The sequence below is a fragment of the Grammomys surdaster genome, unplaced genomic scaffold (genome assembly GCF_004785775.1).
Source record: "Grammomys surdaster isolate TR1022 unplaced genomic scaffold, NIH_TR_1.0 125947, whole genome shotgun sequence".
Lineage (NCBI taxonomy): Eukaryota > Metazoa > Chordata > Mammalia > Rodentia > Muridae > Grammomys > Grammomys surdaster.
In genome coordinates this window covers 883,579-909,459 of record NW_021620769.1, presented here as the reverse complement: position 1 = coordinate 909,459, position 25,881 = coordinate 883,579, and the positions used below count along the sequence as shown (strand labels likewise).

Sequence of the window (25,881 nt, the reverse complement as noted above, 5' to 3'; positions counted from 1 at the left end):
GTCTCAAAATAACAACAACAACAACAACAATAATGATAATAGAAAATAACAAAATGTCCTGTGTAATTTAATCAACTTATTTAATTTTACTGTTTCTTTAAAATAGCATCCCAGAAAAGTGGAAAAGCTGATCTTCACAGAACACCTGTATTCCTGACAAGTGTTACTCTATTAAACCCTCACAATAACCCCAATGCATGATTCCATTTTATAGACAGCACAATGAAGCTTAGGGAAGTTTGTCAATGGCGTTTGTCTCACTGTTCAGGATACCTGACAGGATGACGTAAGAGAGGAAGGACTTACTTATTAGCTCAGAGCTTCAGAGGTTTCAGCCCATTGTGAACAAGAGTTCCTTATTTGACAGTACCAGAACCAGAGCTATGGAAGCCTGCAAGGCTCACAACTAGTCACCCACTTACACCAGCCAGGCCCCACAACCTACAAAATAGTTCCACAAACTGGTGAACCAATTCTTGAAACCAACACATGAGAGACATTCCTAAGTAATGTGTATTGAAACACCAAATTTAATGACTCCGGGGTGAAATGGAGACTTGACTTCTAAACTCAGGCTCTTAAGAGGTAAAGACAAAAACACAGTTGACCAAGTCTGCACAGCTAACACCTTAGTTACAAGGAAAACTGCAGACCGTAAACACCTTAAGCAGGATTGTGGTCACCAAAGAAAGTACATTCTCCTCGGATAGTAAACTCATGTGTGTGTTGTCACTTCTAGAACTAGGTTTAAGAAAAACTCCTTCCTTCCACTGTTGGCTCCCTGCTAACTCACAGTTTCCACACAGCTGCCCTGGCTGCGCTTTCCTAGGAGAGAGGACACGTTAAGCCAGCTCTTACTCTCTTCCTCCTAGATCACTCATAGACTCTCCGGTGATTACGCAATAACACCAAATCAGTGAGCGCCACACTCAGCCAACTGTGAAGAGCAGGGTTTTAAGGCAGCGCTCTGTGGGTCTGGAAAGATGGCTCAAGGGATAAGCATACTGTGCTCCAACTGATGACATGTCTTTGGTTTCCAGCACCCATGACAGGCAGCTCACAACCACCTATATGCAACTCTGGCTCCAGGGGATGGATCTGACATTCTTTTCTGGCCTCCATGGATACCTGTCCATAGGTACATGTGCATTCACACACACACACACACACACACACACACGCACGCACGCACGCACACACACACACACACACACACGCACGCACACACACACACACGCGCGCACTCGAAGATAAATCTTTTTTAAAACCTAGTTCAGTATATACTCCTTACAATGCTTTCATCCTTTGCTTGGCCAGGCTCCCACAATTAGCTTCTAGGATCCACGTGTTCATGCTTCAGTGTTGGAAGTTGGTTTCCAGCATAAGGGAACGGAGAGACTGAAAGTCCAGAAGTATTTGAGCCAAGAGAACTCTACCGTCATGATCAAGCTATTTTTGTAGATATATCTGTGGACTGATTGATGGGTTGGCATTCTGCTGTGACTCCCATGTGTGCCTTGTGCTGTGTCACATAGCAGAAGAAGAGCCTTCACTGAAGCTGAAGTTCTTCACTGGAAGACAGTAGCATGTTCCTGGTCTCCCCACCTTCCAGAACCCTGAGCTAAGTAAACCTCAATTCAGTATGAGTTATCTAGCCTGTAGTATTCAGTTATACAAAAGCAAACAGACTAAGTCAAAACATAATAAAGACTTGGAGAAAGGAATAGAAAGATATTCTAGTATGTAGCTAATTCTCTACAACAGTGAAGGGATATGCAGGCCACAGAGGGCCTAGCCTCAGTTTACCTTAGTCTGATGGGTGTGACCGTACCCACTTACATTAATTTTGTGAGAATTCCATGATCCATACGGGGCCTTGGCACAGCAAATGCTGGGCAAACATCAGCTGTTATTAACTACATTCTCTACACAGCATCCTGTTAGTAAGTACACAGAACCATCCATCAGTGACCGGCCAAACTAAGAATCCAGAAATACAGATCTGAAGTTCCTGCTACATTTGAAAGCCTAGAGAACCAAGAGGCTAGAGGCATGGCTCAGGGGTGAAGGGAAGCTTGAGAACCTGTCCCCTCAGCACCACTGGCATGGCCAAGGCCACCTTCCCTGCAATCCCAGCACTGCAGGTGCGGCTCCGCTGCAGAAAGGCAGGAGACCACGAGAGGCAGGGAAGAGAAGTCTGCCAAAGGTACCCAGAGAAGGCCTCCTGGAAAAGGCACCACAGAGGTAAGAGAAGCCCTGGGCTGGAGGTCCAGGAGCTGGGAGTACCACTGAATCTGAATACAGTCCTTAAAATCAGCACCAGTGTTCAGTCGAGAACACAATGGATTCCACTGCATCTGAGAAACTGGGAAACGTAAGACTGATCCTTGTTCTCAAGAACCTGTCAGTCTGTAAGGGAGCTCAGCAGGGCAAAGATCCAAAGCTGCTTTAAGAGGCCAAGTATGGGCCCACAAAATGGCTTCGACAGTGAAGGTGCTGGGTACATGCGCTACATATGTCCCCTTAACAACATAAACAGATAAGACACATACATACATACATACATACATACATACATACATACATGCATGCTTGTAAGGTTTACCTGTGTGTGCATGTGTGTGTACTCATGCGGCTGTGTGCTCATAGAAACCAGAGGATTCAGGCCCTCTGCTCCAGCGCCCTCCACTCTACCCCCTTATGACAGAGGATCTTACTGAACCCGGAGCTTGCAGTTTTTCAGCTAGACAGGATGAGCAGCAGTTCCAGTCTCTGTCACCACCCCCATGCCCACAGGATGATGCACTGGGGTTTCGGGTGGGCTCACCATGTTCAGTTTTTGCATGCAGGTGCTGGGATCCCCACCCTTGTGAGCGAGCTCTCACGCCAGCGAGCCATCCTCAGCCATAATGACGCTTTTAGAACAAGCTGCCTTTCTACAGTCACACCAGATATTTAACCTCACGCCTCACAAAACTTCCAATGCTGAATTAAAATGATGTGAAGTTATATTTTAATGAAAGTAATCTTGTAGATTCTCTTTTATTAACTAGACATAGATGAATGTGATTGGCCTATGAAGCCCTTGACAGCCCCTAATTTTGTGCACTTGATGACCTTGAGGGTTGGAAATCCTCCTTGTAAACCTGCAAGTCTCCTTTACTGTAAGCAGGCGTGCTTCTCAGTCCCTGTGTACACAGGCACCCTGCACGTGCCAGCCTTGTGTGGTTCGTCCCATGCAACAGGAGTGTTAAGAAAAGACACAAGATGTGTGAAAAATAATGCCCAGTCATATGCTATCTTCAAACTTTCCACATCCACGCTTTAGATGCTAGAGAACAGTTTCCCCACTTTCTACTATAGAGAACAGTAACTCCAGAACAAGAATTCTGACAGGGTTCTATGTATCAAATGCCACAGCTGCATTAGAATGAAAGCACACCACAAACGCTGAATGATTCCAATGTATCTGAAATTCCACTCGAAGGGGACTGGGAAGGAGCTCCTGACCTTCATCCCTAACTGAGGAGCAACTGACAGCTGATGGTGAGAGAGATGGTCTCTCAGTAAGGGTGTGGCCATTAGTAGTCAACCACGTTCCAGTGGATGAATCCACATCTACCTGTGAGTGCATGGGCAGCACAAATTGAATTTACTGGGTTATTTTAAAAAAGACAGACAGAAGCAAGGAAGTTGGGAGATGGGGTGGATCTGGCAGGGGCAGGGAGTAAATATGACAAAAATACAATTTTGAAATTCTTAAAGAATCAGTAAAAATATTATATTAAAAAAACTCCACTTATACAAAAACACATAAAGCCAAGAAAATATCCCAACCTTTTCCTCATCTCACCCACTCCAAAAGATAACCCTGTATTTCAAACCTATATCAAAAGGGAGGACAAATAAAAGAGATGGTTTAATACAAAATATAAATCCTCAAGTATCCTTAAAAGATGCAGAATAACAGCAGAGTAAATAAGTACTAGAGGATGAGGATGCGGGCGAGCTACACCTGCCTCTCGGGAAGTTGCACCATCTTCATTTCAAATACCAGCTGAAGTGTGTGAGAGGCACTCCCCAGCAGCAAATACCAAACATCAGCAAGGAAATCAAGGCCAACAAAGAGACAGAAAGAAGGGCTTTGCAGGGCATTAGGAGAACTTACAAATAAACTTCCCCTCTACTCCCGTAAATCTTTTGGCAGATTTCCGGCCCTCATTTGCATATCTGTGCAAGCCTATTCTCTTTCCTTTTTTTTTCCTTTCAAGCCCCTTTGCCCTTTCAATCATGAAGCATATTACTCCACTGTCAGGGCAAAGCAGTTCCGAACAACAGGGAACCCAGCTGGGATAGGAAGAGGGCAGCGGGCTCATGCATTAACATAATAATCCAACTGTGTTCCCATAGGCCCTTAGGGCAGACAGCATATTAGGTAGGCCTCCTGTGCAGACCCTGGCGGAAGCTGCCTTATCACCTGCCCATCAACCTGTGGCAGCCAGAGCAGGCTCAGTGGCAGCAGCCCCTGCCAAGCAGTGGTGCCCAATTACCTTACTACAGAAGACAGAAATCCATTTCTCTACGTCTGTTTAATGTGCTTCGTGCATTTCCTTATTTGTGACTTGAATCTGCACTTCGGCATCCTTTCCAGGAGGCTGACTTCTTGCTTTTTAACTTTTTAGTCTAGTTGTCTAAAGTCCATTCTGATACAGTAGGCAGGAAAAGGACTCAAAGGGTGACTGAAAACACAAAGCTAACTGGTGAGAAGCTAACTGGGCACCAGTTACCTAAAGATCCTTCCATCAATTTAAAGAACTTGAACTATGTGGAGAGCCATCACTATTTCCTCAGGGAGACAGACCATCCCCACCCCCACACACCCCAACTCTGCAAAAATAAAAAAATAAAAATAAGAACGCAATCTTATCTCCTGTATTCTTTCAGTAGAAATGTTAACCCTTTCTGGCCCATCCCCGGGCTCACACTGGCCCCAGCATGGAAAGTCTGCATACATCACTACAGTTTGCTAGAGGAAAATTTGAGAAAGATAAGAGTAAAGGATTTTTTTTTTCATTCTTAAATTGTCTTTGAAGATCCTTAAACAAAAAAGTCAGTCCGCTCGCTGGTATGCCTTTCGCTGTGCACATGTGATGTCTATGCTGAGGTCCTGGTATCTCCGCTTTGTTCTATGTGTGGTTTTCTTTCCAAACTTCATTATGCTTAAGAGTGAAGAAAAGCCAAGAGGGGTGCCCATTACCTTGCAAGCTTGTCTTCAAAACCCAAACCACAAAGCAGGAATCACTTCGGTTAATTGCACACACTAATCTAACTCCTTTTCATCATTACTTTAGAAGTTGAGAAATAAATGTGTGTGGCGTGCTGTTTCACGTAGCCTAGGAAGGTACTGTTACAAGTATTCTACCGAGCATCACTTCCAGTACAGCACTGCCAAACTGGCTCTGGGAACATTCTCCACTGATCATGTGTTTCCAAAATAAACCCGAGTTTCCAGGGGTTTATGGGTATTTTAATAAAAAAGGAATCCTCAAACAAAAATGTATTTATCTACCATTTCTATGAATTTTAAATGTTAAGGAACCAACACTATCATTCAAGCCAACCAAGCAGGTGTCTTTGTGTGCAGTCTACTAATTAGGTAAAACTTAAGAAAGGAGAGCTATATAGCACAGGTCTCCAGAAGCTATGACCAGAGTTCCAGCATTCCATGAGCAGATGGGGATGGGGGCACTCCACGGCCGGTCAGTTCTGCATGTCTGTAAATACCAGACCCGGCTGACATGAGGCAAGAACCCCAGCACCAAGAAATCTGTTTGCTCTTTAACAAAACTCCTGGGAAAATTCAAATCAAGGAGAAGAAAAAAAACTCCTATAAATGTTTTCTCATGTGTGTAACTCTTGAGCTATTTAAGTCTCAAAACAATATAATCTGTTACAGGGCAGTGGAAGGATAAACACAAAATACTAAACTCCATTATAAATATTAATGTTTGCACGTGTGTTAAGCAGCAACGTTATACACACCCTTCCTGATCTGCTGGGGATTCCGTGTGTTCTTTATTCTTCATACATTCCTACATCTTGACAAAATGTAATACATCTTCCAAGTCATTAGACGTAGAGACCTGATTTTTGATTAAAAGACACTAAACCTTTAGCAGCTCTATGTGGTGGGGCCAGGATAAATAGGGCAAAGACTTTATTTCTTAGAGGCGCATGCTTTCTCTCTAGGGTACACAAAAGAAATGCATTTGTATAAAACAAAAATGTAGCGATTCCATTAGCAGGAAGTGGATTTTAATGTAAATAGCAATTTCTGCAGCAGCTAGAAGAATCTGGCCTCCGAAGCTGCAGTGGAGGAGGGAGTGGGAGTAGGTAAGAGCCATGGTTCTTTCTAGATTTGGAATTCAACTTTTGATGAGCTTAAAAATTTTCAGAACGTAAGTACTGAACATAAACATTAAATTTTAAGTGGGTCTAAGTATCAACAGGAAATCCTGTGAAAGATGTCTTATTTATACTTAAGTACAATTTAAATGTCTGTATCATCCCCTAGCAATGTTTCAGCTGTTCTCTTCCAGACCTGAAACAAGCCCTACCTCCATTGGATTCTACCAGAGCCTCCAAAGAATTACTTCCAAGGTGGCTCCTCTTCTTTCTGACCCTCAAGGACTCCACCTACCCAGTTCAATTTGGTGTAGACAGGGCTTCGGAGATAGGAAGCAGCTAGTATATTTTGACATTTCTGCCAAGGATAAAAATTAAGTATGAAATATCAAAAATTACATGTTGAAATAGATGCCATTTTGCTTTGTTTCCTTCTGACTAGCCCTTCAGCTGTTGAGGCACAATACATTTTTCCCCAGGCAAAGTCCCCAGGCTACCATAACTGAGTCTCATGTCTTCCAGGCAGTTTCCCAAACATTATCCTTAGGTGGCTGATTACCCATCGGTTGTCGTTCTAGTTTATATTTAATCATGCAAACCATACTTTTAAAAAGGACAAACGGCCCGTTTAAGAGATGACTCTGATACCAAGTCAGTCTTCCATCGTTCTCAACTGTTGCCCTTTATCTGCTGATCACTGCCACGTTTTTATAAAACACAGCACTACCTACATTTGGCTCAGGAGTCTCCCATCAGCCACTCCTTCCCTCCCTCCCCTTCCTCAGCCTCTCTAGGTGACTGAGCATCAAAGACACCATTCCAAACAGTAGTAAATGTCCCAAGGTCAATAATTTAAACTCAGGGTAAAGATTAACTGTAATACATTTAAATTAGGGAAAATTTATTAAATAAATAAAAATTAAATAAGCTGCCAGAAAATAAAAACTTTCAGACCATTATAGACTAAAAATAAAAATCATAAGTTGTGTGCTCAAACTCAAGCTTTCCAAAGAGAGAGAAATGAAAATGCACATGAAGTCACTGCATTCTAACAAAACCAACTCTAGTTACACTGCAAACATTCTCACTTAGTATGCTATTCTAGCATCAAAGTGTATGGTTTGACTTCAATACCCATTCAAGTACTAAGTCATTATGAAGGCAGCTGAGAGAAAGAGAGAGATTCAAAAGCAGACATTGAGTGTATGCTCTTACAATTTACTTCCTATTTCTAATTAATAATAATAATAAAAACCTTCCACACAGATGACACAAAGAAGCACAGACCGAGTGGAGGTGGGGCAGCGAGTCGGTGGAGGAGGGGACAGAATATAAAGAGCAAAGCAGAATAAGCAAAAGAAAGAAAAAAGAAAAAACATGGGTAGACAGTTCAGAGAAAAAGCATGTGTTCTGCAAGCCTGGGGATCTAAGTTCAAATCCCTAACACCCATATAAAAAGCAGTACATGCCTGTGGGCAAAGTGGATGAGAGACAGAGACAGGCAGATCACAAGAGTTAGACGGTCAGCCAGCCTAACCAAAAAAATGCTAAACACACACACAGACACACACACGCGCGCACACACACGATACACAACTTCACAACATAAACAAGAAAACTCTTCAGCATTCTAAATTCAATAATATCGATTACAAAGCAAATGCCCATTTAAATAGAGTGGGAGGGAAACTGGGGAAAAAAGGACTCCACGTACATGCACATAAGCAAAGGGAGATCCCTGAGATGAGAAATGGAAAGAGCTGCCTGTCCACAGTGGAGAGTAGGTGTTTCATACATTGCTGTAACTCAGTTCTGAAATGCTAACTCACCCGAAATCAAGTCCAAGGAGTTAAAAGCACTGTACTGAGAATAGTTTTGTTTAAGTAGCCCCTTCTTAAATTGATCCACTCACTAAGGCACAGAAGCATTTATGACACAATGGATGGAAGTGGCTAACCCAGGAAGACAGATAAGCACACTGGATGTGTACTAGCATTGGTGTGTACTATTGGGTGTGTACTAGCAAGGGGTGCAGAGTGCAAGACAGAGAACAGTGTGTCAGAGTGAGAACACCACACTCTGAGAAGTAACACCAAATCCCACTCTGAAGGGGAAAGAAACAAAACGAAACCAAAATCCAGTGCCTCCTTAGCACTTCCTGATGCAGGAAGCTAGCTTTATTCATGCTTGGATATTTAACTCCAGAGATACAAATGTATTAACATCTATAAACTGCTACTAGGGGCTTCGATTTCCTCCAGGAGTTAAGAGAGAGAATCCTTGACCACTACACAAAGAATACAAACTCTGTGCTACATGGCTAACACATATCTCCAATTATATTTAAAGACATTTTTACAGCCTTTGTGCCAAGCTTACACTGCCAGCTCTTAAAAAATGAATTATAACATTTTAAAGCTCTAAGGCTGGCTAATCGAGTCTGATCACAGTAGTTTATAACGGCATCCAAGGAGTGCCAGACTGAAGCTTTTATTGGCTGCTGTTACTACCTTACAATGTTGAACAGAGAGAAAGCAAGTAGGAAGCTAGTTAGACCCACCAGCTATATGCTCACCAAGAGCCCAAAGGCACCAAAACGTCCGAATTGGATTTTTACATATTCCTTGGAATAAATTCAGCTACATGTTTTTAAAGGTCCTAGAATTAGGAGTGACCTAAAATAGCAAATGTATTCATGTCTCCCAAATTCATATGTAACTAAAGAATGTAAAGTCTCATGTATGAGGCAAACAGGTAAAGGAGGTTAAGATTTCTTAACAAGCATTAGTAATACGGATGTAAAGGGCGTCTACAATTGGTAGGGGGCAGAGTCCTACCACTGAGATGTATTCTGAATTCATTTGAAAACCAGGAAGGGTGACCCCACACCCAACTCTAAAACAGTTCAAGATTGAAAACAACAGTGCTTTGTGCACATCGATGCAGGACTGAAAACCAGCCCCTCGACCAGCAGTTTACACTGTGACTCACAACTGCAATGCCCCATGGTCACAGCAGATGACAATGCTGCCCTTCTGATGGCTTGTTTGCTGTGGCTAAGAAAAACAGTTGAGAGATTTAAATCAGAAGAGCCCTTTTCATTTCAGGGTTTTTTGGATGGTAAACTTCTCCCAACTAGCTACACAAAAGAAAATTGATCCAAACTGAAATAAACTCACTAAAATTTAAGGTTATTCCAACAAAAGGGTTAATTAGGAAAACAAATTTTCTCTGACTGTTAATAATAGGAACAACACACACTATGTGCCCATAAGTAATGCGCAGGTATCTTTGATCTTCAGCCCCATGCGGTTTCTACTGCCTACTGTAGCCTGGCCTCTGGGACTCTCTTAGAACCAGACATCTGGCTACTTTGTTGTTTCAGACTAATCTCCTCCCGAGAGAGCTCAAAAAACTGACACCAGGCAAGGAGGGTCCTGGCAGGGAGGGTCCTGGCAGGGAAAAACATGACAATATTAGCAGATTCCTTTCTGAGTGGAGAGAGTACCAAATAGTCTTCGATTTCTATAGGTCCTCTGGAGCACCTCGGTCCTGAGATTCACCCTGGCATGATTTTAAAGGGATGTATGGAGTACCATCAAGGCCCGTCAATCATCTTGCAAGTCCTGAATGTTAATCACAGGCTATTGTAATGTGACGAGAAAGTTGAGGGAAATATAAATCAGATGAACTCTTCACCCATCTGTTGGGGTTGGGCAATGACTGATAAGACAAAGAGTTTTAATTGTTAGCTGAAGGCTACATGGAAACTGTGGGACAGTGTCTGAGATCTGCAAACACCACGCATGCCTCCCATTTAAGCCAACTCCCTGGCCTATTTCTTTTTTTAACTGGGACTTTTCTTTTTTCTAAAGAACCTCCGGCAACAACCTCCTGGAAAGGTTTTATGAAGTGGGCTTCTTTCTCAGGAAATGAAATAGTGCATAGTGACGCAGGCTAAGCAATTCAAAGTCAAGGATAAAAATGGTATTTTTGTAGCCGTGGAATCATCAATATTTTCCCCAAGGCAACAAATTACTATGACTATCTTAATACCTGTTTAGAGATTATTATTCAAGCCCCAAAATCTATACTATCAGGAGAAGAGAAAAGTCATTTACTGCCTGCTCCACAAGTAGAATATAAATCAAGTAGGACAAATGCTTGATATGAATCTGACACTTCATCCTAAAATCACATTCTTATTTATATACGATTACAAACTTCAGCAATATCTGAAATCACATGAGCACTGCCACATGGTATTCTATTGCTTTTATGTGGTGACAGCACACTCGTTGGACAGTCAAAATGCCCAAGAGGCTCATCCTGGGCTTACTGTAGAGAGAAATTCCTATTTTTTGCTGTAACTATCTTCTTAATGATACTGATGTGAATTACGATACAGCAATTTCAACCTTATACTATCTTTCACTGTAAATTCCAAAATGCCCTATTTTATGATAGTACTACCTAATCTAACGTTCACTATAACAAAATATCAACTAGGATATTCAGTGAAACACAATCTACCATTGTAGGTAATCAGCTGCTGCTCTTTCTTTCTTTCTTTTTTTTGGGGGGGAGGCAGGGTTTCTCTGTTTCTCTGTGTAGCCCTGGTTGTCCTGGAACTTCATCTGTAGACAAGGATGGCCTTAAATTCAGAGATCCACCTGTCTCTGCCTCCTGAGTGCTGAACTAAAGGCATGTGCCACCAAGTCTGGTAGTATACAGCTTATAAAAACCAAGGAACAAATGTATTATAATGTATGATAATTATCAGATTATCACAATTCAAAACAAAGAGTCAGTGGATAATGGCAGAAATCAGTATCATTTGTTGTTCTGAGACAGGGTTTCACACAGCTCAGGCTGGCCTGACATGTCAACCTAACATGACATTCAATTTAAAAGACAAACACAAGGAATTTATTTTCTTACCACAAATTTATTTCTTTGAGTAGTAACTAAGTATTCAGGCAAATCTTCAAATGAATTAATGGTCTCCATTTATATATACACACACACACACACACACACACACACACACACACACACACACATATATATTGATGTTCCGCCTTCAAGTATGTCTGTATGAATGAGGGTGTCAGATCCCCTGGAACTAGAATTACAGACAGTTGTGAACTGCCGTGTGGGTGTTAGGATTTGAACCTTGGTCCTTTGGAAGAGTAGCCAATGTTCTTAACCTCTAAGCCATCTCTCCAGCCCCTCTACATTTCTTTAGAGTTTCATATTTGAACACAAGCTTAAATACAATGTGAATTCCCCAAGACTCTACCATCTTATTCCCGTTTCTTGAACCACTGAGAAAATACATAGAGAAAAATAAAATGAATGAAAATTAGTATAACTAAGTCAATTTCCTGTAGGTTCTATCCCCCAGATCACCCCGGAATTTAAAATTTCATTTGACTATGTCTCAAAATTTTCTTTTATGAGTAGGAGGCATGCATGTGTGTATACGCAAGTTCATACGTGTGGCTGTATGTGCATATAAGCAAGTGTATGTGCAGATGTGTGCACACGCCTGTGGAAGCCTAGGGTTGAAGTCAATAGTGTCTCATCACTTTGCACCTCACCACTGGGGCAGGACCCGTCAGCTCAACTCTCAGCTCACAGTGACGCCCAGCCTGGCTGGCCAGTCTTACTCAGGGGTTCCATGTCTCCACCTTCCCAGTGCTGGGATTACAGGTAGTTAGCAAACCTACTCAGCATTTACCTGGATCTGGGGATCTGAGCTCCTGCCCTCATGCTTGTATGGCTAGCACTAACCACAAAGACAGCGGCCCAGCTCCTTGAAATCTCTGAGTTTTAACAGTTCCAGTCCCCTTAGCTGACCAGATGGAAAATCGAAGAGCATCTCTAAAAGAAAAAAAAAAAAAAAAGAAAAGAAAAAGAAAAATGGTGGTCACCTAAAACTCCTATTGGGACAGGAGCTTTAGGGCCGATCCTGTGCTCATAGCATCACAGCAGAGTAGAAGAGTCTGAAGGCTTCCTAGAAAGGTGGTGCTGGGAGGGAGGCAGCGTGCTAGGGTCCTGGTGGACCTTGGGAACACACCTGTGCAGTGTCTCTTAGAGAGCCTTCACAAAGTACCAAGCTCCAGCAAGCTACCCAACAGGGCAGCTTCTTGAAGAAGACACAGTCCTTATGGACTACTTCAGTCATTGGATATCTAGGACAAGCTGGGCTGTGGTGGCACACACCTTTAATCCCAGCCTGGTCTACAGAGTAAGTTTCAGGACAGCCAGGGCTACACAGAGAAACCAAGTATCAGGGTGGGGGTTGTGGGGGAGTCTAGCTCAGGGTTTGGAAACTTCAGAGGAGCCCCACTCTGGTCTGGAGAGTGGTTAGACCCAGAGAAAGAGACTACAGTGACAATAAGAATGATGGTGACAGCAAAGGGGCCAGAGCCATACGGGGGCTTCTAAAGAAGATCTAGCTTGCTCAGTGGAGGAAGGGAAAAGACCAAAGGGCCAGAAGGACAGCTCGGTGCATAAAAACACACACAAGCCTGAAGACAGAAATTCTATCAGAAAATCCACAGTGGAAAGACCTCTGACCTCCACATATGCACTGTGGCACCTGTGCACCTGTGCATGTGAGGAACACATACAAACATACAAATCATGGCTAAAATAATTCAAGTCACTAGAAAAGAGAAGAAATGCCAAGGGTGGAATGAGGGAGGAGAGAGAAACACACTCTGAGACAGAGGTATTTTTTATCTTTTTTTTTTATCTTTTTTTTTTTTTTTTGAGACAGGTTTACTCTATAGTGCAGAACGACCTGGCATTCATAGAAACCATACTGCCTCACTCCCAACGTACTAGGATTCTAACTGGAAGCCACCCTACTTGCTTAAAAGAACATTTTAAAAATATAAAGATAAACGTGAAGGAGCCAGAGCTGGAGAGATGAGTCAACAGTAAGGAGCAGTGCTGCTCCTGGCCAGGGCAGGCGTTGGTTCCCAGCACCCACATTGGGGATCCCACAATTACCTGTGACTCCAGTTCCAAAACAAATCCAACTTCCCTTCTCTCTCCCTCACTCCCTTCATGGAGACCTCCTGTGTGCAAGTGGCACACATGCATACATTCAAGGACACACATATACAGATTAAATAAATAATTTTAATGAATACACATTTTTTAAAAGTTAGGTAACCGTGTGTAATTCTTCTCACTTTTATGAAATGAAAAGATCTTGTGAGCCAAGTTAGTCAAAGAGAGAAAAAGGAAACTTTTCCTCGGCTTATCCTCATTTAAAAAACAAAACAAAATGTGATTTTTCTACACCAATAGGAAAAATACTACACCGAACTCCTAATCTTTGAAGTAATAACAAACCAGTCAATAAGATAATACAATATTCAATTAGAACGTGCAGGTCATTCAGATAAGCTGTTGAGAGAGCAATGATTCATTTATTGCCAATTAACTGCATCCAATAGACTCTCCAATCACTATTACTTCATAAGCCAGTCTTCTAATAGCGATGGCAATAACTTACAATGGTTTGTAATTGGTAACGTGTGTTCACAATGTTAAATTAATCATTTGACAAGACTGTATTAAGCACTAGACACAGCAGGGCGGGGCAAGAGCACTAGACACAGCAGGGCAGGGCAAGAAACCATTCATATAACCTAATGAATGCACTGGACTTGGGGGAAGGGTGACACACAGTAACAGGGTTTCTAACACTGCATTTAAATTTTCCCTTTATTTAAACAATCTTTAAAGAAAAAAAGCATCTGCGATGTGGTAACTAGCATTTCAGATTCCCTTTATAGCAGTTGATAAGGCAGGAAATATTTGGGTAGGACTGGCTCCCTGATAAGATTTTAGATCTGCAATCAAAACAAATCCAGAACAGTGGTCTCCTCTGTGGGTGTGGCAGGGGCCCTCAGTTTTGCTTTCAGCTTCTCCTCTGCAGGGAGCAGAGTTCTTGAGATGGGGTCTGCCTTTCCCACCAACTCCCACCAGCACAGCCGTTCACAGGGGTTACCCTAAGACCATCATAGATAGCTATATTACAATTCATCACAGTAGCAAAATTACAGATATGAGATAGCAACAAAAACAATTTTAGTTTGTGGGTCACCACAACACAAGGGACTCTATTAAAGGGTCAAAGTATTGGGACAGTTGAGAACGGCTGTTCTAGGGTGATGCAGGACACGGAGGAATAGCCTTGTCACTCACCACCCAATCAGACTACTTGTCTGGGGCACCACAGGCTATAACTTTGCCACCAACCTGTCACATGGAGGGAGCTTTCCAAGCTGACTGTTGGCTGAACTACAGCTGTTTCTCCTTCTGCTCCCCACAGAAGTAAGAGGGTTCCAGCGACCAGGTCTCCAGTGTCTGAGCTTATCCCCTCCACCAGACGCACTCTCTTAAATCTTCCAGAGTTTGCTATCCTGACCCCAAAGAGCAAGTCCCAACCACAGTGGGCGAGAAAGTGTAGTGTTCACATTCAAGAGCCAACTCTCCACACAGTGGACCTGCCTCACCTCCATCAGAACAGTATCTCACCCCTTAGTACCTGCAAGCACTCACAATCGGTTCTGACAGTTCTGACAGTACTCCTTGGACCAGTACTAAGTCAACCACTTTAGTGAGAGACCGGCACTGGGATCTCAGTATAGCTGAGACCTGGAGCTTGAATTTTGGGTGAGCTAAGGTCTAATGGGATGGAAGTGTCTTGACGAGGTCAGGAGTTCCCAGCCGTGGGATCTGAACCAGGTTTACTCAGCTCTCCATCCTCACTTGCCCAACTATAAAATCAGCATAGTATAACTCTATACATATAAAATAATTAACACAATTGTTTGGGAAACGAAAATGCTAAAGAAAAGATCGCTTTGTACAACATGCCTAATATAGAGAATGTATTTATCACAGTAAGTGACCTAAAGAAGTATTCTCACATATATTTTAATCTTAGATAGACTAAAGCTTCCATAAAGGAGGAAGTGTTCATTTTAAACAAAAAGAACATCAACTTCATTCATTTAAAAAAAATACAATTTATCAGACAGATGTGGTAACATAAGTCTATAACTCAGCACTTAGGAAGAAGAGGCTAGAGACCTCTAGTTCAGGGTCAGCCTGGCTATACAGTGTATCCTGTTGTGCTGGCTAGTTTTTATGTCAACTTGATACAGCTAGAATGGGTCATCAGAGAGGAAGGAATTTCATTTGAGAAAATGTCTCCAAGTAGGCTGGAGGCAGGCATGTAGGGCATTGTCTTATTTAGTGAAGGACAGAGGAGGGCCCAGCCCATTACGGGTAACACCATCCCTGGGCAGGTGGCGCTGGGTTCTGTAAGAAAGCAGGCTCCGCAAGCCCTGAGGGGCAGGTCAGTAAGCAGCACCCACCATGGCCTCTGCATTACTTCCTGTCTCCAGGTTCTTCCCCAATCTGAGTTCCTGCCTTGGCTTCCCTCAGTGCACTGTGACTCAGAATACGTAAGCCTTTAAATAAGCCCTTTCCTCCTCAAGTTGCTTTTGCTCATGGGGCTTCAGCACAGCAACAGAAATCTTAAGAGTAGTCCTAACAGAGACACTTGGGTTTTGTTTGCTTGTTTGTTTGTGGGGAGTGAGAATCTGCTAATGTTTTATAATGTCCAAATCATGTTTTCCACAGAAGATATTTAAGTAGATGGTTTAACATCATCCAAGTTACACAAGGAAAGGAAGACAGAAGAGGGTCCATTCAGCTAAAATTGCTGTGCATGTTTTTCCATCCTTTGATGGCTTCAGAGATGCACAGCTAACAGCTAACACCGAAGAAGTTATTCATTTCTTTCTCTCTAATGTACTGCCAGCTACAGAAAGTTCTCACTTTCTTCCATTCAAAGTGCTACTTCCTCACAGGCTTAAGGCGAGCACTTAAGGGCATTTCTCCAGAAGGCTATGACTGCCTGTGTGGAGACAAAGTAGAAGAGGTATAAGTAACCGAACCATTCCAGGCATGTACCCTAATTTTTCTGTAAAGGTTTGACATCGGGCAAAGCATAACTGGAAATGAATTACTGCCTTAATAGTATACAGAGTGGCAGTTTGAATAAGAAATGTCCCTCATTTGAACACTTGGTCCCTAGGTGGTAGTCCCATTTGGGGGGAGGAGGTAAAGCCTTGCTGGAGGAAGTGTATCACTGTGGGAGGAGGGTGGGCTTTGAACATTTATAGTCTCTTCCTACTTCCTGGTTGTTTTCTGCTTGGTGTATGCATTTGAAGATGTAAGGTCTCAACTTCCTGCTGCCATGTTTGGCTGCTGCCATGGACGAACTCTTAACCTTCTGGAACCATAACCCAAAATAAACTCTTTCATAAGCTGCTTTGGCCACAGTGTTTTGTCAAAGCAACAGAAGAGCACTGACTGATATGCATGGTGGAAATACTGGGATAGATTTCTTTTTAATCTTACTAAGTACTCATTTATTTGAACAAATAGTCATGGATTTGAAGGTACATTTACTGTGCCTCTACACACCGGATACAGCAGCTACAACTGTGGATGAGAGATATCCATGTTGATGGAGGAAGGCCCTTTCATGAGACAGGCAGGCCTTCACAGCATGCTATGCTAAAGATGTGCAGATACCAGGGAAGACCAGAACTTGGAAAGATATAGGAAGTGCTTCCTGAAGGAAGAAGCTACCAGTTCAAAGAACACACCCAGTCAACAACTTTGTATGGGACATTTTTTCCAAGTTTGGACTTCTTGGTGGACTCTCAGGGAACCCTTATTTTGGACTTCTTGGTGGACTCTCAGGGAACCCTTATTTTTCCCAGCAATGTAGTTCAAGCGCTAAGTCGAACTGAGCTTTCTGTTCAGCACTGCCGACCCTACGGCTGGTGACAGACGAAGCATCAGAAGTAATGAGCCACAGGCACTGAAGTGAAGAGCTAACCAAGGTCTTTATCCAGGCTCCTTGGTCTTGCTCTTTACAACTCTAAACATGTGTTTTGATTTCTTTTTGTGTCCATTTCTCATTTGTACAACAGGGACAAGCATAGGGATTCACACTGCCACATAGCCAGCACTAGCATGTCTGTGACTGCAAGGGCTGCTACATATGCAGGCATGTGTTCTTATGTATGTAGGATAGGCCCCTGCTGAGCCCACTCCGGGCAAACGGGCTATATACAAAACTCTGGAAGAACAAGTGCATGCCAGCAATCCCCTTATACAAAGGCAATGTGCATGTAATAGTTTTAACTTTTATGACATTTACTTATTTTGTGTGAATATGCACACATATATGTGGACACAAGCATGTCACAGCATGCACATGCCATTGAGAAGATAAATGGCAGGACCAGTTTTCTAATCCCACCACATGGGTTCAGAAGACCGACCAGGTGTCAGGTTTGGCGGCAAGTGCCCTTATGCACTGAGGAACCCTGTCAGCCTTGCAATGATGAGCTATTTTGGTAAAGAACATACTGCAAACTCAAATGAAAGTGAAGGCATATCCGTTCCTTGTTCTTCATAAAAAGGATCACACACATCAAGAAACATTTTTAAGCTAACCCATCATGAACTTAAAACAATGACTGGTGGCTGTGACATATAAATATAGTTTACTTCATATATTAGCTTTTAGACGGCCTTTTCAGAACTAATCTGACATGGTTTGCCTATTTAAGAACTTGTAGCAGGGTGACCATAACTATACTTCAATTGAACTTTGCAATAACATTGTCTCAAGGAGCATACTAAACAGACCAGTGAATGAGAGACACTTCTTATCACAAGGGGAATAATTCCCACAATGGCCTGTCTAAAATGGATTTTCATAAATGAGAAAGTATGTCTAATCTAAGACATTATTCAGGTCCACCCAGTCTGATCTACCCTTTCTTTGCTTTGTCACAGGAAACAAGAGAAAGATCCTTGGAGAACACATGGGCTTGGAACCCACTTAGATGTCTCAAAAGATGAGACCACAGGCACATGAGGAAATGGAGTGAGTCACTGGTGTCTCAAACTCCACGTCACTGCTTTTTATTAGGAATATTCATTCTTATGTTGCCTTAAGGAATGCAAAGAAAAGTCTCTGCAAAGAAAACTCACAAGTTGGCATCTAAATAAATATAAGAATAAGAAAAAAACTGCCTGATTAAGGATGAGTACAACAGGCTCCTTGGTGAAACTAAGTAACACTGAGTCTGACAGCATTGGTCTAGCCTTGACTAACCTTGACTGACAGGGCCCATCAACTAGAAATGGGGGAATGAGGAGGTTGCTGTTGGAAGAGCAGACAGACAAAGGAGGCTTAACACAACTCAAAAGGACAACGTTCTACAAGTGGCCAACACCACAAGAAATGCCTGTACATGACATAAAGCTGACAGTCCCCAGTGTGAACCAATGTCAAAGTCTATACAGAAGTGACAGCAGCTTTTCCTGCAGTAGTGTGATTCCAAGCTGTGGTTCACAAAATGAATTTAGTGAGCATAAGTTAGCTTGATCCTTCCCAGCATGCAAGGGAGGAAAGGAAGGAAACAAAAGGGAAAGGAAGATGGAATAAAAGGGAGGGGGGGTGAGCTACACAGAATGGCTATATTTTGGGAAACTCAGCTTATACAAGTAGCATATATTTAAAGATAAAAATCACTAAATTCTAAATATAGTATACAAATTCAATATCTTGGCACTTGATTAAGCACAGATCAGTGAACCCTCTTGATAGAGTAAGCCCATTAATTTGGATCTAAGTGTTCTTGACCATGAGTACTCTTGAAAATCTCACTACATTCTTATTACAGGGTGCTCTCATTAGATACTTAAAGGACACAACTTGGTATCTTCAGAAACCAAGTATGTTTAAAAGACTGTAGCAAAGATCAAGCAAGACTCCACAATTTCTGTGGTCATAATAAGCAGCCACATGCCAAACTCCTTCATGTGAAAGACACAGCTCTCATTAAATGCCTGTTTAGGAGGTCTATAAACTCACACAGCAATGAACTGAAGCAGAAACATCTATAGTTAAGGACCAAGGCCACAGAGCTAGCTAGGGATGGGGCCAAAAGAGAAAGAGCTGACTTCTGAAGTTAAATTTCTTCATATTTCCAGAAACCCAAGAAATCAGCAAAATACTGAGAAAAAGTCCATTTTCAAAAGTAACAACTTCATAGCTGTATGCAAATTTTCAAAATGTACATACCCAGAATCTAAAAATAAAGGTAGAGATAAGCAAACTATTATAAGACACAATAAATTGAACATTACTTATAAGACTGTTAAGAGAATAGTTTTGTGTTGTTATTTAGGCTGGCGTTTTCTCAAAATCAGCAAGAGATCCCCGATTCCACTTAGACAAAGAACCTGGAGTTTGAAAGAGTCACTAACTACAGTGAATCCTCACTATGCTATCTTATTTAGCCATGATTCATGCAGACACTGTGATGTAAAGGAGAATTAGATTAGGAGCAAATGTTTATGTTGGGAGGAAGAAGGCACCTGTGGGCTTCAGCTTGTTCACAGGATGGTGCCAGGATGACTTCCTAGGTGTTGAGTTTGAGGAAAACACGGTATATGTTTATTCAATCCCTCTGGTTCCAAATTCTAAAGACAACTTTCCAAGTAGTACTTTGGTTCCTCTGACCTTTTGTTCTCTGAAGATATTATCTTGGATAGCTGATATAAATATTCCAGGTTACACACACACACACACACACACACACACACACACACACACACACACTAACAAGTTAACTAATAAACTGAAGCTATCCAATTTATTAAATGTAGTTGAACATCCACCATCCTATATATTTATTTAAAATACTAATCGCCAGGCAGTGGTGGCGCACGCCTTTAACCCCAGCACTTGGGAGGCAGAGGCAGGTGGATTTCTGAGGTCAAGGCCAGCCTGGTCTACAGAGTGAGTTCCAGGATAGCCAGGGCTACACAGAGAAACCCTGTCTCAATAAATAAATAAACAAACAACTAACTAACTAATCATCTTATACTGTGACTTAATACTTATCTACTGTCTATAGCTTATGAAACTGAAGCTCTCATAAAGGCACTACACAAAGAAAGACATAGCAAGTATTCAATACATGCTTTTCAGTGATGAGAGCAACTAGATGTGCAAACTCAGAAGAATGAAGCTTCTCGGTTTGGTTTCGACCCCGGGGGACAAGGGCTACACTCCAAATGTTACCCACCAAAGCAGACCTGACCTCCAGGTCTTCCCAGCATCCCTCAGTCACTACCTGGCATACCCTGCCCCTAATCCTGAACATTTCAGCCCAGGGGTTGGGCTGCCCTTCCCCCAGACCCATACATTTTGATCTCCCTCTCCCTACTCTCTTTCTCCTTCTCTTCCCCCTCCCTTCTCTCTCCCTTCCCATGGCAACTACCTGGCCTCTTTCCCTTGGGCCAGGGAACACGGTGCCTAAGAGCAGCTTCACAATCAACCTGCCTTTATCTGCCATGAATTGGCTCATTTCACTGGGGAGAAATAACTTATCAATTTCAAAAGAGATGGAGCTGGGCGTGGCTGGGACACCTGGACCGTCAGTGCCAGCTGGACTACAGAATGAATCCCAAGCCAGTAGAAACTACATAGCAAGACCTGGTCTGGAAAGAAGAAACTCTGGAAAAGGGGGAGGACATCTGTCTAGGCTCTGACCTAAGAACAATACAAGTTCTTTCTCAACCGATCCCCCACACTTTGCAAGCGTTCTGGTGTGCAGACCAGTCAGGGCCAGGTGAGCCATCTGTGAAATGCTTGTGTAATTACTATTGTTCCCTGAAAGGCTAAGGCAAGGGTCAGAGGGGGCTGGAGCTTAGGGGAACCAACAGATAAGGGCAGGTAAACAAAGGCATGCAAAGCAAGCTAGATGTCAAGGCACGAGCACCTGTGCTCAAGCATGGCTAGAATTCGCCAGGGCAGAAAATAAACACATTACCACACCTTAAGCTGGACCTGCTTACTCTTCCCCAAGAGCAGAGCAGTCTGAAGCAGAGCTCCATACAAAGGTGCAGGTCACGTGCTTGAGCTCTGGCGAGGACTCGACTCAGAAGCAGGAATCTGGCCAGGCTGATGATGGTTTTTTTCAAGTTCAGGTCTCCACTCTCCTTGAGGTGGGAAAAGGGCTAAACACGAAAAAGTGAAGCCACAGATTTAGAGAGCAGTGTCAGGGAAACAGAAGTGAGATGCAGGGAAGTGACCATGGTATCAAAGATGGAAGCCACGTAGGACAGAACTGACAGCCACAAGCAGCCAGACTTGACGACCAGACGCCATTTTGCCCACTGAATTCTAACTGCTCTGGAGGATGGAAGACAGACTAAAAGGCTTAGAGTTAAGTGAGAAAAGTCTGAGGTAGATAAAACCTTGAGAAAGTATATTTAACCACATTTACACCGGCTTCAGTTGGAGGTAGTCAGCTCTTTTTTGTGCTCCTAAGAATCCAACCCGGGCTGGAAGACGTGCTGAAGCAAAAGGCAAGGAGGGCAAAGTAGAGACCTTGTGCTGCAACTGCTGTCCTTTCATCCAAGGGAAATTTGTGCCCTGTTGAGATGTGTGTAAGAGGCTGAGCACCACACAGCCGCGGGCTTGCACACAGGGGCAGACTGTACACAACTGCAGACTGCACACAGCCGTGGGCTGTACACAGGGGCAGACTGCACACAGCTGCAGTACACAGCTTCGGGCTTGTAAGAAGGTGCACCACTTATGGCATTTTCTTCCCACATGCCATTAGTCCACTACCCACTGATAGAAGGAGAAAGTAAGGAATGACTGGTAAGAGTGCTTGCTGAGGACAGTGACTGACAGGCAGGCTTCCCGCTCCTCCAAGTCCTCCCTGGGTGGACCAGATTTGCTCTGGCTGCCTTTATAAATGTTTCAATGAACGTTATTTTCCTGCATTGGATTAGCAAAGCCGACTCCCCACTGATAATGCAAAATAACCCTGATAAGCCCAGAACTCTCCCTCTCCACTCAGACTGTGATGATCTTGACCTTTCACCTCTAGAAAAAAGCTCAGAGCCACACATTCAAAGTTGGTAATGAGGGCTTCATTTGCTTTCCAAGCACTGAGGAAACCTTTTTTAAATACACTCAGGTACTCATGACCTTCACCTGTGACTTAAAAGAGTTCACCACACATAATAAAGATCTTTGCTCAGGGGACAACTCTTAAATCTCCTTTACAGAGATTTGGACACCAATCCCAATGATGAAACTATACACACACTTCTATACTCCAAATCAAAATGTTTCTTTAAAGTGTATTTGGAATTCATGTGTCTATTATCAAAAGAGTCTAAAATACTTTTACCTCATAAATACTATATAATTAAAAACCTCAATTATATTTCTATTTGAAAAGAAACACGCTAACTTAATCCTTTATTAGGCAAGACAACAACCTAATGCCTCCAACTAGAAACACAATCCAGTGTCCCAAGCAGAACACAATCCACTTGTGTATAGTTGGGACTTTTCTATATTAAGGTAAGAAGATAATAATTTAATGCAAGGGTCCCTCTAAAATGATCCCACTCTTCTCCTTCTGTGTAGTTTCTAACAGGAGCTAGAGGTTTGAATTCTCTCAAAGGCAAGCAGACTGAAGGGCAAACACAAGCCCTGCACAGAAGAAAGCAGGATGCTTCCTTAGCAGTGAACAGAAAAACAAAGTCTAGCCTCCTCTCTCTCCTCCATTTTTCTGGCTAGTGGATCATAAAACCAGATTACTCATTGACCTATCCTTTCTTTCCCCAAAATCCTCATGTGACAGGCCATCCTACTCCATGCCTGGGGACAAAGAGGCAAAGAAGACCTTACAGCGTCACCAGAACAAATATGACCGGCAGATCTTCTTATGCCTGCAGGACAGTGGTTACATTCCGTCCACTCCAGTCCTCCATTGCTATACTTCCAGCCCTAGATACACAACCATGCAGTCTCCTGAGCCTTCGGGTCCCCATTTCGGAAACCTCTCCCATGTCAGGTAAAGCTTCAGTTAAACAAGTTTGCTCTGCCTTTTTTCTCATTCATCTCTCTTCTGTTACAGAGCTTCAACGAAGATGGCTTCTCTCTGTGACAAAAGCTTATCTATTCTCCTTATGGTAAAATGAGAAAAGTCTTAGGTGGACTGGTCACATAGCTAGCCTTACTCACCATATCCTACTTCTGAAGCTGGACAGAGGCACAGGAGTGCCATTATGCTGTGAAATGCCAACACTGGAACCCAACAGGTAGGGTGGACTTGAGGCAAGAAAAAGTCAAGCTCACTACTGTAATAACCCAGGCAGTGCTCATGCAACTTGACGCACACAATTTATCTTGGGGGAGCACTAGGGGGAATGATAAGCAAATCTAAACAGCCTGCCTACAAGAAGAGTCCTTTAAAGGTGCAGGGGCCTGCTTCCAAGATTCCAATACCAAGCTCAGCTTCAAATACAGGTAAAGGTTAGCACTACCAAATGAGACCGAAGCTTCTCCTTCTTGTCCTGACCTTATCCGGTGGGATTCCTGGTGTCTTTTCTTTTCTTCCTTCACTTTACTGGTTCTTCTCCTTCAGAAATCTGAAGGCAGAGTCCTTCCTTCCTTCTGTTTCTTTCACAGTTCTGCAGCCCCGTCCAGCAGTCAGGACACACACACTCCAGTTTCAGAGAATGCCTTTGGGTGATTTCTCCTTTGCTAAGCTTCCAAGAGAAGAAACACTGAGGAAAAGTAGGGAGTATTTCTTCTCCCAAACGCTACTCTGGCTGGTGCTTTGCTTTGAATTAACATTAGCATAGATGAGGGAACGATGTCTTTATAACAACACTGTAAAAACCTAGTAACTCTCTCCAAACATAAGGCAGTAATTTTCCAGTCTTTTAAAAAATAAATTTCTTCTATAAAAGGAATTCCCATGGCTGTTACTGTGAGTCGTAAGTAACCTAGACACGAGTATGAAGATTCTCTCGGCAAGACCCTTTGAAAGGCTTGTTTGAGGGGTGGGGGAGAGTCAAATTTCTTATCCCAGAACCTTACATTTAAAACAGAAATCTAACTAAATAAATGTACATGATTTTTAGCAATTATATAACTGTATAAAATATGTTGTTTTATTATCTTATGCTTTACAATGAGATTACCTCTGTAAACCTTTTTGCTTTTCCTACTATTTAAAAAATAAGCTACACTTGCATGTGTGTGCTCACACAGACACACAGACAGACATGCATGCATGCATGCTCCAGTTTCACTCTAAGTTAGTTGGATAATATTAACAATATATCACAATTTTGGAGTTCTGAGGAAATGCATTTCAAATACTAGAAACAGTTATAGAAACCATGTTTCCAGCATTTACATAAAGACAATTTAAAACTTAAATGTCACAACATTAAACTGTTAGTCAACTCTACCCCTAAATAGTATTTGTTTTATAGTTTTATTAGATATTTTCTTTATTCACATTTCAAATGCTATCCCCTTTCCTGGTTTCCCCTCCTAAATAGTATTTTGAAATACGTGTACTATGGGCTGAGAGGTTGGAGACGCTCGCCTCTAAGCCTGGGGACCTGAATTTGATCCCCAGAACAAATTGACTCCTACAAGTGATTCCACACACTTACTGGAGCATATGCACTGGAACCCTACTTCTCCTTCCTTCCCTCCCTCCCTCCCTCTTTCCTTCCCTCCCTCCCTCCCTCCCTCCCCCTCCCTCTCTCCCTCTCTCAAGTTCCTACATAAGAATATTCTACACTTTCCTCTAAAGCTCACTCACTATGAGCTCTGAATTTCATTCTCCAATCTGCAAGACAAGAACCCAAAAGCCAAGTATAGCCAGAATAGGTAAGTTGAACCAGTTAGCCAGAGTTCAGAAAGAACCAGAAAGGGTGAGCTTATTTGGGAGTAAACCTCTGAGACAATTACATCAGGAGAATGAAAGTTATTTTCAAATGGATATATTAGAATAGTAAAATTTCAAAACTGACAAGATCAAGTGATGATGAGGTTGCAGAACAAAGGCTTGAACATAAAATGAAACAACTGCTTCAGTTAGCTTGGAAAGTTCTTTCAACAGTTAAACATCCATTTGTGATACAGAAAGAATTGGATATAGAAAGATTGGAAACTGTCTGTTTCAGAAACTATGAGCAAGAGATTAAACTACACAAAGATGATTCTTCCTTGGTCCAAAGGCAATGAAACATCAAAGGATCCAGCTATTCCACTAATACGTTTTTCTCAAGAGAAATAGCAGTGCATGAAAAGTGTGCATGAAAACTCACCCCTCCAAACTAGAAACTGTCCGAATGTCTACTGACAGGTAGGTGGATAAACAATCTGTACCTCTGCAAAACAACTCTCAGCAAAAAAAACCAAATAAAACAAAAACAAACAAAAAACTAAAGGATTGATGAACAAGACAGCTAAGTTTCAAAATAATTACAATGAGTAAAAGAAGCGGGGGGGGG

At 42.5% G+C, this 25,881-nt stretch overlaps 1 protein-coding gene across 3 annotated transcripts in view; it reads right to left on the bottom strand.

The window, feature by feature from the left end:
* The window catches only part of Slc10a7 (solute carrier family 10 member 7), a 216,444-nt gene that overhangs the window by 165,840 nt on the left and 24,723 nt on the right, over window positions 1-25,881 (bottom strand). Inside the window, exon 5 of one of the 3 annotated variants that reach the window (XM_028753409.1) lies at window positions 24,043-24,109. The exons of the other annotated variants lie outside the window; for them this stretch is intronic. Coding sequence (XP_028609242.1) covers window positions 24,056-24,109 — 54 coding nt within the window. The 3' untranslated portion in view covers window positions 24,043-24,055. Of the gene's footprint in view, window positions 1-24,042; window positions 24,110-25,881 lie in introns of those variants that run through there. 3 annotated transcript variants of the gene reach the window in all.